Raw genomic sequence first — 16,022 nt, forward strand, 5'->3', positions numbered from 1 at the left:
CCTCCTTAGCTATGTGTATAGAGGTGTCTGGGCAACATGCACTGTGAGAGTATTGAGTGGGAGGCCCCTCCTGCCCAGGTGTGGTGGGTGCAGGGAGAAGAGATCCCTGGGGGGTGCTGGAGCACACTATACCTCAAGCCCTAGGAATTCACTTCACTGGCAGTAACTGGGTTGGGGTGGTGGGTCCTTTGAAACCTACATTTTATGTCAAATTTCAAAACAGAGAAATAAAAGCCAACTGAACAAAAACACCTCCATTGAGCATTCCATTTTAAAAATTAAGAATTGCACAGTTTTCATTTTAACACTTTGAGAGCCCTGGAGACTGATGTACTAATTATCCTCAGAACATGTGCACGTCGGCATTTTCCTACCAATGTGACACAGCCTAGTGGTGGAGAGCCCAATTCTCAGATTAGATGGTAGTTCAGTGTAAATTTTTCTCAAACTGCAGTCATTTCTACTGAGACAGCCACCAAAGGTGCTAATTATGCAGTTTATATATTCAGGTGCTCATTATGGGAAATAGGGGGTGCTAGGCACTCTGGGTTAGGGTTACTTTGACTTGTGTCTGTGCTCAGTAGTGTGGATCCCAAAGCCCTAGGTTCGAGCATGGGCCAGAAAATCCTTAAATTAGGGTTAAAATGCAATGTAGACACCAGTCAGCTGACTCAATTCCCATTGACCCTGGGCTGTCATTGCTATGTAAACATACCCTTAGTAGATGAGTATTGGTAAGGACATACTTGTATTTAGTTTTATAGTTGTGACACAAACTGATAGTTAAAAATGTTATTCCATTCTTAAATGTCAATAACACAAGGAAGAGAATGTCTTAAGGCTAGACTACATTTTTTTATCTAGAAGTCGTTTTTTGTTTTGGTGGATAAATTGACAAATACTGTCAATTTGGGTTCAGATATTGGTTGAGATTCTCAAAGCAGTATAGGGATTTACATATGTATTTTCTTAGAAAATCTCACTTCATCTTTTAGTAGGTTATTTGATAGGCTCCTTAGGAACTGCAAATCTTTCTGGTGTGTCATATAAATACACACCATATGTTCTAAAGTATTAAAAAATCAGAAGTAGTTATGTGTGCATATGATGTTGGTTAAAGTATATCATTACCATTGTAATATCACATTAAGTTAATGCTTTAAGGAAGAATGTCTGCATTTGTGTAACTTATTTAATGTCTAAAAGTATATTTATATAAATATTTGAACCTAGAAATGTTGTCAAATTGACTACAAAGCACAGAATACATTAAGTTGTGCAGTGTTGAGAAAATGGAAAACGTTCAAAAAAATTCTAGCACAAATCTTGTATTTCTGATTTTCATTTAACTTGTCTATTTTCTTATAGCGTAGCTAGAATTCTTTAAAATTTATTTAAAAGCTGTTAGAATAACTGTTTATCAATTGTTGACTTTTTATTTAAAAAAAAATTTCAGGTTATTTTTTGAGCCAGTGACAACCCCTTGTGGACATACCTTCTGCAAGAATTGTTTAGAACGCTGTTTAGACCATGCCCCACAGTGTCCCCTATGTAAAGAGAGCTTAAAAGAGGTAAATATTCACAACACCTATTAAACTGTAGTAGAAGGAACTTCATACAGCATCCCACAAAACCCAGATGACGTGAGTCCACTCAGATCTTGGATGCTTTCAGAATCCAAAAAACAATCAATTAGGTATTGATGGGACTTCATATGTTCATGTTTCGGTGGCCACGTAATTTACCCATGCTGCAGAATTAAAGCATTACCAACTTCAATACCTCGTCAATTAAAGTTCCCTTGCCTGCTCTTGTAATTTTTGCTATCTTTTTCTTTGTATTATTTTCTCTTGTGGCTGTGGAAAAGCTGGGGAAACTGACTATGCAGAGGAAATATTGACACTGACTAGGCTCAAGTCTTGTCAAATGCACCAAATAAACTAAAAAAAGTAGAGAATTTGTTCTCTTTCAGTTACAATAATTTTAGAGTTTACAACTAAGACTTCAGGAATATCTTAAGTTTTGTTAAAACAGATTTTGTAGTCCCATATCTGATTACAGTACTTTTAATTAAAAATAGTGCTGAATTTTGTGTTAATGTTGTATAAGAATACTGCAAACAGTTGGAAGAGAAATGTTGTATGGTAAATATATAATTTTTTATTTTTTTAGTATTTGGCAATTAGGAAATACAGTGTCACAGTACTACTGGAAGAATTGGTGGTAAAATATCTGGCTGCTGAACTATCTGAGAGAAGAAGAATTCATGATGAAGAAACTGCTGAACTCTCAGAGTAAGCCTACTATGTGTTTGGTTTCTTGGGTTGTTTTTTTTAAATCCAAGAAAATTTGAAAGCAAGATTACTGTCTTTTTGCAAAGTGGCATTGTGAAATAGTGACCCTATGGGTGCTCCACTTGAGCTGTGCATATGCCTTTGATCAGAGATTTTTGGCAGCAGTGCTCATTCAGTCTGCACATGTGTCCCAGTTATTCTCATGCCCTGTACTGAGGATATATAGGGCTGCAACAGATGGACCTCCCTCAGTTCCTTATAGAATGACTCCGCTTGAGACAGAGAAACTCATTTGTGCCCTCATACAGGAACTACAAAACTAGCTTTTAGAACTTAATTTTAATTTTTTTTATTTTAGTTTTTATTCTTTGTAGTTATTGTATACCTTAGTTTTGGGGGGTCCTTCTCTCATTTTTTGTCATGCCTTTTGTGTCTCACCACTATCCCTCGTACATAGGGCTCTTCTCTAAAGAGGCCTTTTTTTCTTCAGGCATACCTAAATCCTCAGGCATTGAACTTTGCCTCACTTGTCAGGAATCCTTCCCAGTTAGTGACTGCCACTCACACTGTATCCACTCTTTTGGGGATACATGTGTGTTTTAAAGCACAAGATTCGCATGAGCTTTGAGTCATTCCAGGAGCGACAGAGATAACATTGGCTCCTCATGATACAGCATTCACTTTGTCCAGCTTCAGATACAGGTCTTGATATATTCCCCTCTCCAACCATCGGCCTCTGAGCTACTGGAGTGCCTGGTCAGTCTCCACAGCTCAATTGCCTTCTAGGTTTTTGAGAGACAGACCTTTGAGCAAAATGGGGAAAGCCTCATCCAAGAGGAACTAGTACTCCTTTGAGAGACCATATTGCTAAGAGGCCTGCTGTGCCGGAGGTCCTACACCCTTTAAAGACTTTCACAATGGCTTCAAGCAGCTGTGGTACCAAAGTTTCTTCCAAGTCAAAGTCTTTGTAAAAGACAAACGGTACCCATCATTCAAAAGCCCTCAGTACCATTGAAATCTGAACAAGGTGCTTCTGATGCCAAACACTTGGCACTAAAGAAGTCAGTACTGCCTGCATCTGCAGCCACCTCTTTGGTACAGCAAGATGTGGAACATCTAATACACCCCTTGATAGCATAGGCTTCAGCATCTGGGTCTCATCAAATGTCTATGCAGATTCACCCACCACAAGTGTTCCGATTTGTCTCTGTTGAACCTGAGCCTTTTTCTCAGCTCAAGATCCCTGGTACTCAGCTTGAGTTATTCCTGTTATATCACCTTTCACTTGTACTGCCTGTGCCCCAGTACAGTAACTTCTCCCCGCTTCACAACTCCTGCGGATGACTTCAGACAATTTCAGGACTTGATGAAAGAGTGGCAGACACTCTCTAGATTCCATTGGAAGTCCAAGAGACCCAGTAGCCTTGTTTATAAGTGAGGCACTATTAAAAGTTGCCAAAATGATCTGGCAGACTCCTCCTACTCCCCTCTCCCCCCCTCCCCCCGAGTTAAGAGGGTAAACATATCTTAGTTAGTGCTTCTGAATTTTTATTTTCTCATGCTGCCCCAATTCTCTGGTAATGAATGCAGTGAATGAGCATAATAGGCAACACCATTCAAGGATGACCCCATATGATTAAAAAACATAAGCTCAGACCTTTTTTGGTGGTAACCCTCCACCTTCTCCAACCCTGCAATTCCAGTTTGCTAATTATCTGTCAATTCTGGCAAAATGTAATCAGATCAATTTATACAAAATTGAGTTCTTTTATTGAACATTTATCACAGAAGCACTGGGGCAGCTTTTTGGGGAGGAGACCCTTGCAAACTTCTCTTGACGCAGCAGAGATGACAACTAGCTTCATCTCCATAGCTATAGTTATGGGTAGAGTCTCGTGGTTCCAGTCCTCATGATTTCCATGAGAAGTCTAAAGCACAGTAGAGTACCTTCCCTTTGATAGTTTGAAATTGTTTAGTGACTGCATGAATGACTCTGTGCATTCTCTAAAGGACTCCAGGGAGACCCTTAGTTTGTTGGGGATATATACACCTGCAAATAAAAATGTGTAGTCTATCTCACATAGCCCAGAGATCATGTCCATCCCAGTTCCCCACCTACTGCAATTGCAGCCACCCAAGAAAAAAGCAGGATGCAGAAGGGAAAGTTCTCAACTGTTACTATGTTTGATGCAGTAGTCCATCGTTGCCATATGTTGCTTTTGATGCCATGGTCAAGGACCAGGAATCCTCCCGTGATCCAGATCCAATGATGCACCATTCTGCCACGTCTGTCATCCTACTTCTTGGGGATCGACTCTTCCATTTTCATATGTCATCAGAGCATATTACTTCCAACAGTTGGCTTTTGGAGGTTATATCACTGGGGTACTCCATCCACTTCCACTGCATATTCCCTATGTGCCCCACTCCTTATCCCTTTTCAGGGACCCATCTCACTAACATCTTCTGAAACAAGAGGGTCTATCCCTTCTTCGCACAGGAGCTGAGGAACCAGTTCCCATTCAGTACAGCAGAAGAGGATTTTATTCCAGGTACTTCTTGGTTCCCAAAAAGAGAGGTGAGTGGAGCCCAGTTCTATATCTAAGGATACTGAATACCTGTGTCAGGGTACAGAAATTCAAGATGGTGAAACTTGCAGCTATCATTCCATCCCTGGATTTGGGGGACTATTTCATGACCCTCAGCCTTGAGGACAGATATCTTCATATTGCAATACACCTTTCTCACAGAAGTTCTTCCTGGTAGGCCAAGACTATTACCAATATCAAGTTCTTCCCTTCAGAGGGCATATCTGTGTCGCAATTAAACAGCTGTGGCTGGCCCAGGTCAGCTGACTCTGGCTCTCAAGGCTGTAAAATTGCAATGTAGATGCTTGAGCTGGAGCCTTCTTGGGATCCCAGAGCCCAGGCTAAGCCCAAGCATCTACATTGGAGTTTTTCAGCCTTGCGAGCCTGAGTCAGCTGACGTGGGCCAGCCACAGGTGTTTAGTTGCAGTGTAGACATACCCACACTGTCTGCCGATCTCAGGGTGTTCACGAAGTTATAAGAACATAAGAATGGCCATAGTGGGTCAGACCAATGGTCCATCTAGCCATAAGCTGTTTTCGGACAATGTCTGGGGCGAAATGCTTCAGAGGGAATGAACAGAACAAAGCGATTTCAAGTGAGCCATCACCTGTCGTTCAGTCTCAGCTTATGGCAGACAGGTTTAGGGACACCTAGAGCATGGGGTTTTGTCCCTGACTATCATGGCTAATAGCCATTGATGGACCTACCCTCTGTGAACTCATCTAATTCTTTTTTTGAACCCAGTTACACTTTTGGCCTTCAGAGCATGCCCTGGCAACAAATTTATGGGTTGACTGTATTTTGTGAAGTACTTCCTTATGTGTTTTTAAACCTGCTGCCTATTAATTTCATTGGGTGACTCCTCGTTCTTGTGTTATCTGAAGAGATAGACGATACTTTTTCTCCACATCAGTCATCATTTTGTAGATTGCTTTCATATCTCCCCTTGGTTGGCTCTTTTATAAGCTGAACAGTCCCAGTCTTTATTTAAAAAAAAAAAAGTGGAGTCCTTGTGGCACCTTAGACTAAAATTTATTTGGGCATGAGCTTTCGTGGGAAGTTGTTCCATACCCCCTAATCATTTTTGTAGCTGTTCTCTGTACCTGTTTCAATTCTAATACCTTTTTTGAGATGACCAGAATTGTACACAGTGTTCAACGTGTGGGCTTATCATGTATTTATATATTGGCATTATGATGTTTTTCTGATTTATTCTCTATCCCCTTCCTAATGGTTTCTCATATTCTGTTAGCTTCTTTGACTGCCATTGTGCATTGAGCAGATGTTTTCCGAAAGCTATCCACAATGACTGCAAGATCTTTGAGTGGTAACTAATTTAGACCCCATCATCTTGTATGTATAGTTGGAATTATGTTTTCCAGTGTACATTACTTTGCGTTTATTAACATCGGATTTCATCTGCCATTTTGTTGCCTAGTTATCCAGTTTTGTGAGATCCCTTTGTTACTCTTTGCAAGTCAGCTTTGGACTTATCTAGCTTGAGTAATTTTGTATCCTTTGCAAACTTGCCACCTCACTTTTCACCCATTTTTTCCAGATCATTTATTAATGTGTTAAACAGCGCTGGTCCCAGTACTGATCTTTGGGGGAGCCCACTACTTACCTCTCTCCACTGTGAAAACTGACCATTTATTTCTACCTTTTGTTTCCTGTCTTATGGATCAATAACAGGTTAAAAGAAGACCGCCCCTCTTATCCCATGACTCCTTACTTTGCTTAAGAGCCCTTGATTGAGGGACCTTTCGTAGGCTTTCTAAACATCTAGCTACACTATATTGACTGGATCACCCTTGTCACATGTTTCTTGATCCCCCTCAAAGAATTCTGATAGATTGGGGAGGCATGATTTTCCTTCACAAGGGCTGTGTTGACTCTTCCACAACATATTGTGTTTATCAATGTGTCTGATAATTCTTTACTATAGTTTCAACCAATTTGCCTGGTACTGAAGCTAGGCTTGCTGGCCTGTAATAGCCAGGATCACCTCTGGACCCTTTTAAAAAAATCTGCGTTGCATTAGCTATCCACAAGTCATTATGGTGATAGTTGCTGTACAGCTTCACCAGTTGGCATTAATCATCTTCCCTTACCTCAACTATTGGCTCTCAAGTCAGAAGTGCTGTAAATGTCTCTGTTCAACAGGTTTTGCTTTCAGCTCAGATCTGCAAAGGCTAGAATTCATAGGGGCTACCCTTGATGCTACAACATTCAGATCTTATCTGCCAAAGGACATATTCCTCACTCCGTCACACTTAATTGCTCAAATTCAACAGAGTTCTCAGGCTCATGCCAGCATGTATCTTTATCATGCTACATCCTCGCCTAGATTTGTGTTGCTTCCAAGTTTGGTTCAGGACACTTTATGCCTGTAACAGAGACCGTCTAAACAAGTTGCTCTCTTCCTCCTCACATGCTGGTCTCCTTCGACTGGTGGAAGAATCCAGACAATGTGTGCACAGGGATTGCATTTAACTGTCCCCCTCTCATTGTTACAGTAGTTTCCAGCATGTGTCTCCTTGGATAGGAAGCTCATCTGTGGGACTGGACTGCCCAGTACAGGTGGACTGCCCAAGAGTCCACCTTGCACCTCAACATTCTGGAACTTGAAGCTGTAAATTATACCTGACAGCACTTCCTCCGTATGATACAAGGTCAATCTATGGGCAACGCATGAACTGCTGGCTGTAGGAGGCTAGTCCACCAGTCCCACGCCTTCTGCCTGAGCCCCCGTCCCTTCCCCACACCCCCACCAGAGCCCAGGGGCTCCCTCAGCACCCCCTGGAGTGCCGGGAGGGCAGGTGGTGCATGGCCTAGCCCCAGCCGGGGCCAGCACTGTGGGACTGGATCTGCATGCAGAGTGGGAAGCAAGGGAAGGGATATGGGGGGCAGAGCATGGGCTATGGTACCCGCCGCCCATGGGTCAATCCATCTGCATGATGACAGACAACAGGGCCAGTATGTACTATTGTATTAGTAAGGGAGAGTGAGATCTCCTTCCATAACTTTATTGCCTTCGTGGAGAGGGAACTGGTCAATAGTGCACCATATCCTGATCTTAGCAGTCACTTCACTCAAGATCACAAGTGGAAAATAAATCCATATTTGGACAGATATTTCTTGCATGCAGATTTCTCTGTCGAGTTGTGTGAAATTCTGCTCAAGAGGAGGCCTGTGTCGTCATTCTCTGGGGGTTGCCTTTCTCTTCCCAGGGAAAGAGAATCTCCTTTATGCTCTTCCCCAAAGCTGTTCATCCTCAGGGTGCTAAACAAAATCAGACAGGACAAGGTCACAGGTGTCATGATTGCACCAACCTGGCCAAAACTAGCATGGTTTCTTTACTACCTTTGCCTCGCCTCCATCAGCCTTCCATCAGAGTCCAGTCTTCCCACTTGGAACTTGAGGAATGTTCCTCACCCCAACCTGAACACTGCAGTTCAAAGCTTGGTATCTAGATTACTCTCAGGGTTAGCACTCTCCTGCTCAGGAGAAGGATATGAAGTCCTGATGAATAGTAAGGAAGATTCCATCATCAATAGAAAGATTTTACCACTGGTGTACTGACCGGCACCAATCTCTTGCTGACTCTGCTACCTCAGAGATGCAAGAATATCTTCTTGCTCTGAAAAAAGGAAATCTTACGCTAGGTTCAGTTAAAGCTCTTGTAGTGGCCATCACAGTATTCCATTCTCTGGTGGAGGGTTTCTTGGTATTTGCTCACCCTTGCAACTTCTTGACACATCAAAAGATTATCTAATCTTTCCCAAATGTCAGATATCTCATTACCACCTGGGACTTAAGAACTAAGTTTAACTTTCTGATGAAGCCTCCCTTTGAACTACTAGCTACCTGCTTGTTTCTAAATCACTCCCTGAAAACAGCCTTTTTGAGCCCAAAGACTTTGATGGCTGACCCTCCATATGCTGTCTCTTTCAAAGAAAAGGTATTCCTTTGACCACACCCTTGTTTCTTGCCGGGAGTTAGCTCAGACTTTCACATAACTAGTCAATTCACTTCCCAGATTGCTTCATGAGCTTTGGTTCATACTGTTTCAGAACACCATACCATACTTGGTGCTTCTTGAGTAGATGCTGTCATAGGCTCTGAAATTTTACTGTCAGTCTTAGATTGAGTTCCAAAATTCCCATTTCCTTCAAAAGATACTGCTCTGGAGCCACCTCAAATGGAGCACCATAGGTGGGACGCTACTCGAAGAGAGAGAAAGGTTGGCTACCTTGTTTAGTAACTGGGCTTTTTCAATGTGTCCCCCTATGGTTGCTCCACTACCCTCCCACCTTCCACTTTGCTTCAGAGCCTCGTTTCCTTAGGCTTTGCAGTGGAGAAGGAACCAAGAGCAGTCTATCCACAGCTCTATATGTGCTCTGTACAGGGCATGAGAATAGCTAGGGAACATGTGGACTGAATGAGCACTGCTGCTGAAAATCTCTGATTGAAGGACTGTGTGAGCACCTCAAGTGGAGCACCCATAGGGGGACACAGCTTGAAGAAATCCAGTTACAAAAATTTCTACCCTGTCAGTATCATTTGTTAGTGATTTTAATGGTGGCATTTCATAATTTTGTGAAGGAACATTAAATATCGGGAAAGTTGTCAACTTAGTATTTAAATTTACTAACTTCAGAAAACTAATGAATGTCCTATTTTAGTTAAAAATAAAATCACACATTTTTATAATGGTCTCTTTGAGCTCAAGATTAGCACCACCTAACATGATCAGGCCCATCTCTCTTCCTTCTCTGTGCCTACATACTGTCTCTTCAGTTTCAGCTTTGTTACTGTTACAGGTAAATTGCTTCTGCCTGGGCTTTGCAAGAGGCTTACTTCTGAGTTTCCCTCAGAATTGCATGATCGATAACAGTACTCTTTTCCCCACTTCGTTTATTTTGTGCATTCTCTAATTTTTCAGTTGTAATCTTAGGGGTTATTTTTATTAATAAGTACAAAACATTCAAATAAATTGTGACTTTCAAGTTATTCCTTTTACTATTTAGAGCCATCTCTGTCTGTCTTAGAGCCTCTGTCTATGTCAGAAAATACTGTTGAGAAACTACCACTTAAGCAGCTTAACAGTGCAGAGCAAAACACTAACATTCAAATGACCATTTGTACATTCTGAAAGGCAGAGGTATAGTGCAAGCTACAGGGTAACTTTTAATGCTAACTCTGCTTCTAGCAAAAATAAAAACACTGATTTAAAAAAAAACAGCTTGGAAAAATTCTTTGATCAAATCTATTTCATTCCCTTAATTACCTGCTACTACATGAGCCATGGACAAAATAAACGTAGTGCAGCACTTTTGCTGTTAATTATTATGGCTTGGCACAGTCTTGTGTTTAGATTTCAAATGTATATTTAATCTATTTTGGGTTTGTCTTTAGCTTGACCAAGAATGTTCCGATGTTTGTTTGCACTATGGCATACCCCACTGTGCCTTGCCCTCTTCATGTGTTTGAGCCAAGATACCGATTGATGATTCGCAGAAGTATGGAAACTGGGACTAAACAATTTGGGATGTGTATCAGTGACCCTCAAAACAAGTAAGTATACATTCTGATGCTCTTATGCAGCTAAGAGTTCTGTATGGTTCTACCTCCCCCCAGCCTCCGTTTTATTGCAAAAATGTTAGAAAATTGTGAATTTAGCATTGCTGACAGTGCTTCTGGTTCTAGTTTTGCAGATTATGGTTGTATGCTGCAAATTAGGAATATTCATTTCCTACCTGATGGGAGGTCTGTTGTTGACACAGTTGGTGGAAAGAGATTTAGAGTTTTACGAAGAGGGATGAAAGATGGCTATTGTACTGCAGACATCGAATATTTGGAAGATATTAAGGTATCTAGAACTCTATCTGAGCAGTAACACTCCTCTTAACCAACACTCTTAGTTTTCTCTATCATTTGTTCATAAAGACTTGGCTTCAAATATTTGGGATTACAGAACAGTTGCTGGGAGACATGGTTCTCCTAATATTAAAGAAAAATAAAAATAGCTAAGATTTTCTAGACCTCTTGAGATGACAAATTTATCTTAGAATTGTGCTTCCACACCCTCCCCCCCATCAATACTATCAACTTTCATGAAGTAAAAATTACTTTTGAACTGATACATTGCCAATAAATAATTTTTCTAATTTTGGACAGCTATTAGCTATCCAGCATAACTACGAAATATGCCAAAATATTGATTTCTAGAGTTTAGCTGCATCAGAATTAGAACTTGATCTAAATGTGTGACTATAGTAAAGAATATAATGGAAATGGTGGGCCTGTCAAATGTGTATATCAAGTGCAGAATGACTTAAAGCAGGACTGTAAATATGACCTAATTAAACACACATTTGTTTTACATAATTCTTGTCATGTTGCTATTTTGTGAGAGGTATTTGGCCTGAAGTGAGGGATATCTGTACCACAATGCTTTTTTTTTCTCCTTTCTGCCATTGCTCCTCAAGGCTTGTATGAATGCCGAGGCTTCATGATTGTTACTAACAGTTGAAATGGAATGTGAAATGTAATGTTGTGTATTTAAGCTTACTCTAGTATTCTGTCATAGGTTGCAGATAAAGAAGAGCTGAAGAAACTGAGAGAACTTCATGATGTGGTGTACAATCAGGCTTGTGGCTGGTTCCAAAGCTTGAGAAACAAATTTCGCAGCCAGATCCTTCAGCACTTTGGGCCAATGCCCGAGAGAGAGGAAAACCTACAGGTGGGCTAAGATTTTTCATCAGTTATTCATTCATTACTTCTTTTTAAAAAAAACTTAACTTTTAAACATAACATACTTAAAGCAGTTTTTATAGGGATCTGCTGTGTGGAGGATGCAGTACCATCTCCCATTTCCACTAGCTATAGCTGTTTTTTAAGCAGCAACAGGGGTCATTCTGCCTTTTTGTGTGTGTGTGTGTGTGTGTGCTGCAGTTGCTTTGCATGGATCCCTCCTTGACGTTCTAGGCGGGGAAGGGTAGTGCTTTTTTGTAGATATTTTTATCTAAAAAGTTAGCAAAAAATAAACATCATCTTTATTTTAAATAGCTTCTTACCACTATTCGTCAAATAGGTTTGTCTTATACTATACCTAACCCAGTTCATTGGTGAACTTTAAATTTGGCCCTAAATATCAAGTGTTCCAGTCTCCTCTGTGGGCACACTGGACAGTAGCAGTCATAGGGCTTGTCTTCACTACCAGGGTAAATCGACCTAAGTTTTATGCTACTCCAGCTATGTGAATAAGGTAGATGGAGTCGACGTAGCTTAGGTTGACATACCCCTGTGTTTTCACTGCGCTGCATTGACAGGAGATGCTCTCTAGTTGACTTACCTTACTCTTCTGGGGGAGCTGGAGTACTGGAGTCAACCAGAGAGTGCTCTGCCATTGATTTAGTGGGCCTTCACTAGACCCAGTAAATCGACACTTGCTGCATCTATTGCAGCAGCGTGGATCTGCGAAGCCCTTGTTAGCTACATAGTTACCTCATTGTGGATACAGATCTTGTAGGTGCAGGCTTATATTTTGCAACTACAAATTGTAACTGTGAACAGAAGTCAGGCCTGACCATAGCCGAAAACTTCCCATTTAAAGAGGAGCTTCATTTAGCTAAGGATTAAATTTGTTTCTTTTTGTTACAAGTTTCTCCTATGCTGCTTTTATATTGGTAGTATTTTATTCTGAAGACAAGGACACCCAATCTGCAGAAATTCTTCAAACACTGATGGCTATATTTTGTGCATTAGTACTCGTGCTTTTCAGCCAAAGCTTCTGCAAGACTAATTTTGACTACTTGGTATACAACAACTTTTCAGCTGGAAGTAAATAATATTTATATAGCACTTCACATGCTCAGATATTACAGATCTCAACAATTACTGATTATATCAGATTTTTCTCCTTTGGAAACTTCATTGTTCTTGCTTATTGTGTGTTTTTGCATTTTCAGTGTTTGCTGATTTTTTTTTCACTGATTAAATTACCAGTTTTTTATTAAAGGAGTTTTGTTTTTTACTGATTTACACGCACTTATCCATTCAGTATTTTTCTGGGGTACTTATTTTTGTTACAACAATTGCATAAAGCATTAGAGTTTGTCCTGCAGCTCAGAGACCGAAGCAGTTCCACAGTGTAAAACACAAAACACATACGGTAAAGGTCGGAAAATCAAGTTAATATTGTGCTATGATTGGCTCACAAGGAAATCCTGCTGCCTATTTCTTTCTGTCCTTTTAGTGCGGCACTGAATTTAAACAGTCTACCTTCCCTATCTGTGGAGGATTAAAAAGGTAAACATAGAGTGAAAATTCAATTCTATGCCTGAATACCAACAAGAAATCAGTGCTTAAAATTTTTTCAAGAAAGGTAAAGACTGGAATGAAGAGGATGCATCGTGCTCCAAGTTCTGCAACAATGAGGTCACTGCTCGTGCTGAGAAAAAGGAGCATGTTGAAAGTAAGCGATATAAGAAGCTTAAAGAAGAAAGTGGGTTTTGGGATAAACAGTCAATATCAGGAGCTTTCACCCGGGCTTTAGTGAAAGAGGACACAGCGCGATTGTGTCAGTTACTTTGACGAAACGAAGAACACACACAGACAACCACTGCTAATTGCAGAGGGCCCTGTTGGTGACTTTGTGCGGCAGTACTGTCCACCAGCAAAAACCTTTCCTAGTACAGACAACCCCTCTCTTAAGTATCTGAAAGAAAATGATGATGCTTTAGTATCTAACAAAATTGATGGACATGTGGTATCTAGTCTGATTTTTGACAAGTCTCCTGATGCTCTGGACGGTCCAATTCTTGGCCTTTTGTTTTAGTTTGATTTTAAAGCAAATAAACCCACATTGTTTTGTGCTGATGTGAGTCATCTCCTCTGACACTTGTTTTGTCAACGCAGCAATAACTGACATGTTAAGAACTGTTAACTCTGGCATACCTCAGGGATCTATCCTGGCCCCAATACTTTTTAATTTATACACCACAGATATACCTGCAAATGACATTGCCTTGGCTGCTCAGTGCATTAGCCTCCATACCATCAGATGCTCTCTAACCCGAGATCTTAACATATTGGCTGATTATTTCCAACGCTGGAAATTTAGGCCTAACCTGAAAAAACCCCATGGTGATCGCTTTCATCTGAACAATAAAATGGCTAATGCCAAACTCAGCGTACAGTTCTGCGGTGAGAGCATTAGCCATGAAGCTAATCTAAAGTATCTTGCTGTTACACTGGACTGGAGTTCAACCTTTCAAAAATACCTCAAGAACACCCAAGATAAGGTCAGATATCGTGTCGCGGTTATCAGGAAATTGGGTGTAATATCATGGGGCTCCAGTGCATAGACCTTACAAACAGACCTTTGGTATATTCTGTGGCTGAATATTGTGCACCAGTGTGGTCTCACAGCAGTCACACTAACCTCCTTGATACTCATCTCAATAATGCCATGTGCATAGTGTCAGGGATACTCAGATTGACTCCAGTTGACTGGCTTCTGGTCCTATTGCACATCCAGCCTCCAGAGATTAGAAGAGCTTCCCAAATATCTCGCTTTCTCAACCATGTCAATGAAAACATGAGGATCCCGTTGCACGATGACTTGCAGAACCTGCCAAAGACAAAAATTTAAATCCCGCAACCCCCTGTGGAACTGCCTTAATACCCTTACACTGCGGTTCAATGGAGAGCCACATGGAGCGTTTCGACTTCTCAAAATAAACAGCTTGTCGTTGACCCTGCTGAGGAACCTCTGGGATTTGATTCCAGTTGGAAAGACTGGTGCAGATTAAATCACATCAACAAACCCTCTTTAAATGGAAAATGAGGTAAACACCTATATGCAACTGTGGTCACCAGGCACAAACAATGGAGCACATCGTATATCTTGGTGTGCCCTTTGTTCTTTTGCTGGGGGCCTGAAAGACCTTCACCAACTCACTGCTGCAGGAATGTGCTTGCTATCAAATCTAGATATAAATTTGCAATCGCTGCTTACCCAAGCCATACGGAAGAAGATGACTGACATGTTTTGAGATGTACCAACTAACTTGGCAAAATGTGGCTGCAAATATACCTGCAAATGACATTGCCTTGGCTGCTCAGTGCATTAGCCTCCATACCATCAGATGCTCTCTAACCCGAGATCTTAACATATTGGCTGATTATTTCCAACGCTGGAAATTTAGGCCTAACCTGAAAAAACCCCATGATGATCGCTTTCATCTGAACAATAAAATGGCTAATGCCAAACCCAGTGTACAGTTCTGCGGTGAGTTCTTCCTACATCGGTAAGTTTGCATGGGAGATTAAACTCTATCAGAAACTAGAGCTCTACACATTATTGGTCCTGCTCATCAGATTAACATTGTACTGTCAGCAGCTATTGCTACAGAAGAAATGAAAGATGTGAAATCTTGCATTATTGGATTCGGGACCATTTTCAAGCATGCAAACAAGTTGAAGGCTTTATTTTACAGAGGGTGAGACAAGTGCAGAGCCAACTGTCAATTGCGTACCCCTGTTGTGTCACATCAGTGGATGATCTTGTACTTCTCTGCCTGTCATGTAAATAACGGATGGACTGTGCTAATACATCTCCTAGAAGACCTAGATCATCCTGAGATTGATTCTAAAGCAGGAACTCTGAAGATACTGGCAAATAACCAAAATGACCGCAGATTCTGCATACCAAGGCAGTGTTCATTGTTGAAAAGTTGGAGTCAGTGTGACACATACAGAAAACACTGGAGTTTTCTTTGAGTACTGCCAACGTGTTTGCCAATACAGATGTTTACCGGATCCTGACAACCAAAATCTCAGCTGAAATTGAGCACAAAAGGTGTAGGAGAGAAACACTGAGAGAACCCAGCTGTTTCTGGAAATCCTTCCGACCTTGGAATACGAGAACAAAAAAATGTTCAAAACCTTCAACACAACTCACTGATAAATGAGAGTTGACTGGGGCCCGTAATCTGGACCCTGAAGAGTTTTGTGCCAAAGATTCTTTTTGGAATGTCACCCAGGTGTTGCACCCTTCTTCAAGGTGAGGTTTGCAACAGACTACATCCATTATGCTGGAGTGTTTCTTCCATTTACCACTAAAGATGAAAT

At 41.0% G+C, this 16,022-nt stretch overlaps 1 protein-coding gene across 3 annotated transcripts in view; it reads left to right on the forward strand.

Moving 5' to 3' along the window:
- LONRF1 (LON peptidase N-terminal domain and ring finger 1) overlaps positions 1–16,022 on the forward strand; it is a 60,920-nt gene that overhangs the window by 19,053 nt on the left and 25,845 nt on the right. For all 3 annotated transcript variants that reach the window (XM_039539529.1, XM_039539528.1, XM_039539526.1), the window contains exons 7-11: positions 1,457–1,571; positions 2,173–2,294; positions 10,302–10,460; positions 10,593–10,755; positions 11,476–11,628. In XM_039539529.1, the coding sequence (XP_039395463.1) occupies positions 1,457–1,571; positions 2,173–2,294; positions 10,302–10,460; positions 10,593–10,755; positions 11,476–11,628 (712 nt within the window). The remainder of the gene's footprint in view (positions 1–1,456; positions 1,572–2,172; positions 2,295–10,301; positions 10,461–10,592; positions 10,756–11,475; positions 11,629–16,022) is intronic.

Source organism: Mauremys reevesii, linkage group 5 (assembly GCF_016161935.1).
Source record: "Mauremys reevesii isolate NIE-2019 linkage group 5, ASM1616193v1, whole genome shotgun sequence".
In the NCBI taxonomy this organism is placed as follows: domain Eukaryota; kingdom Metazoa; phylum Chordata; order Testudines; family Geoemydidae; genus Mauremys; species Mauremys reevesii.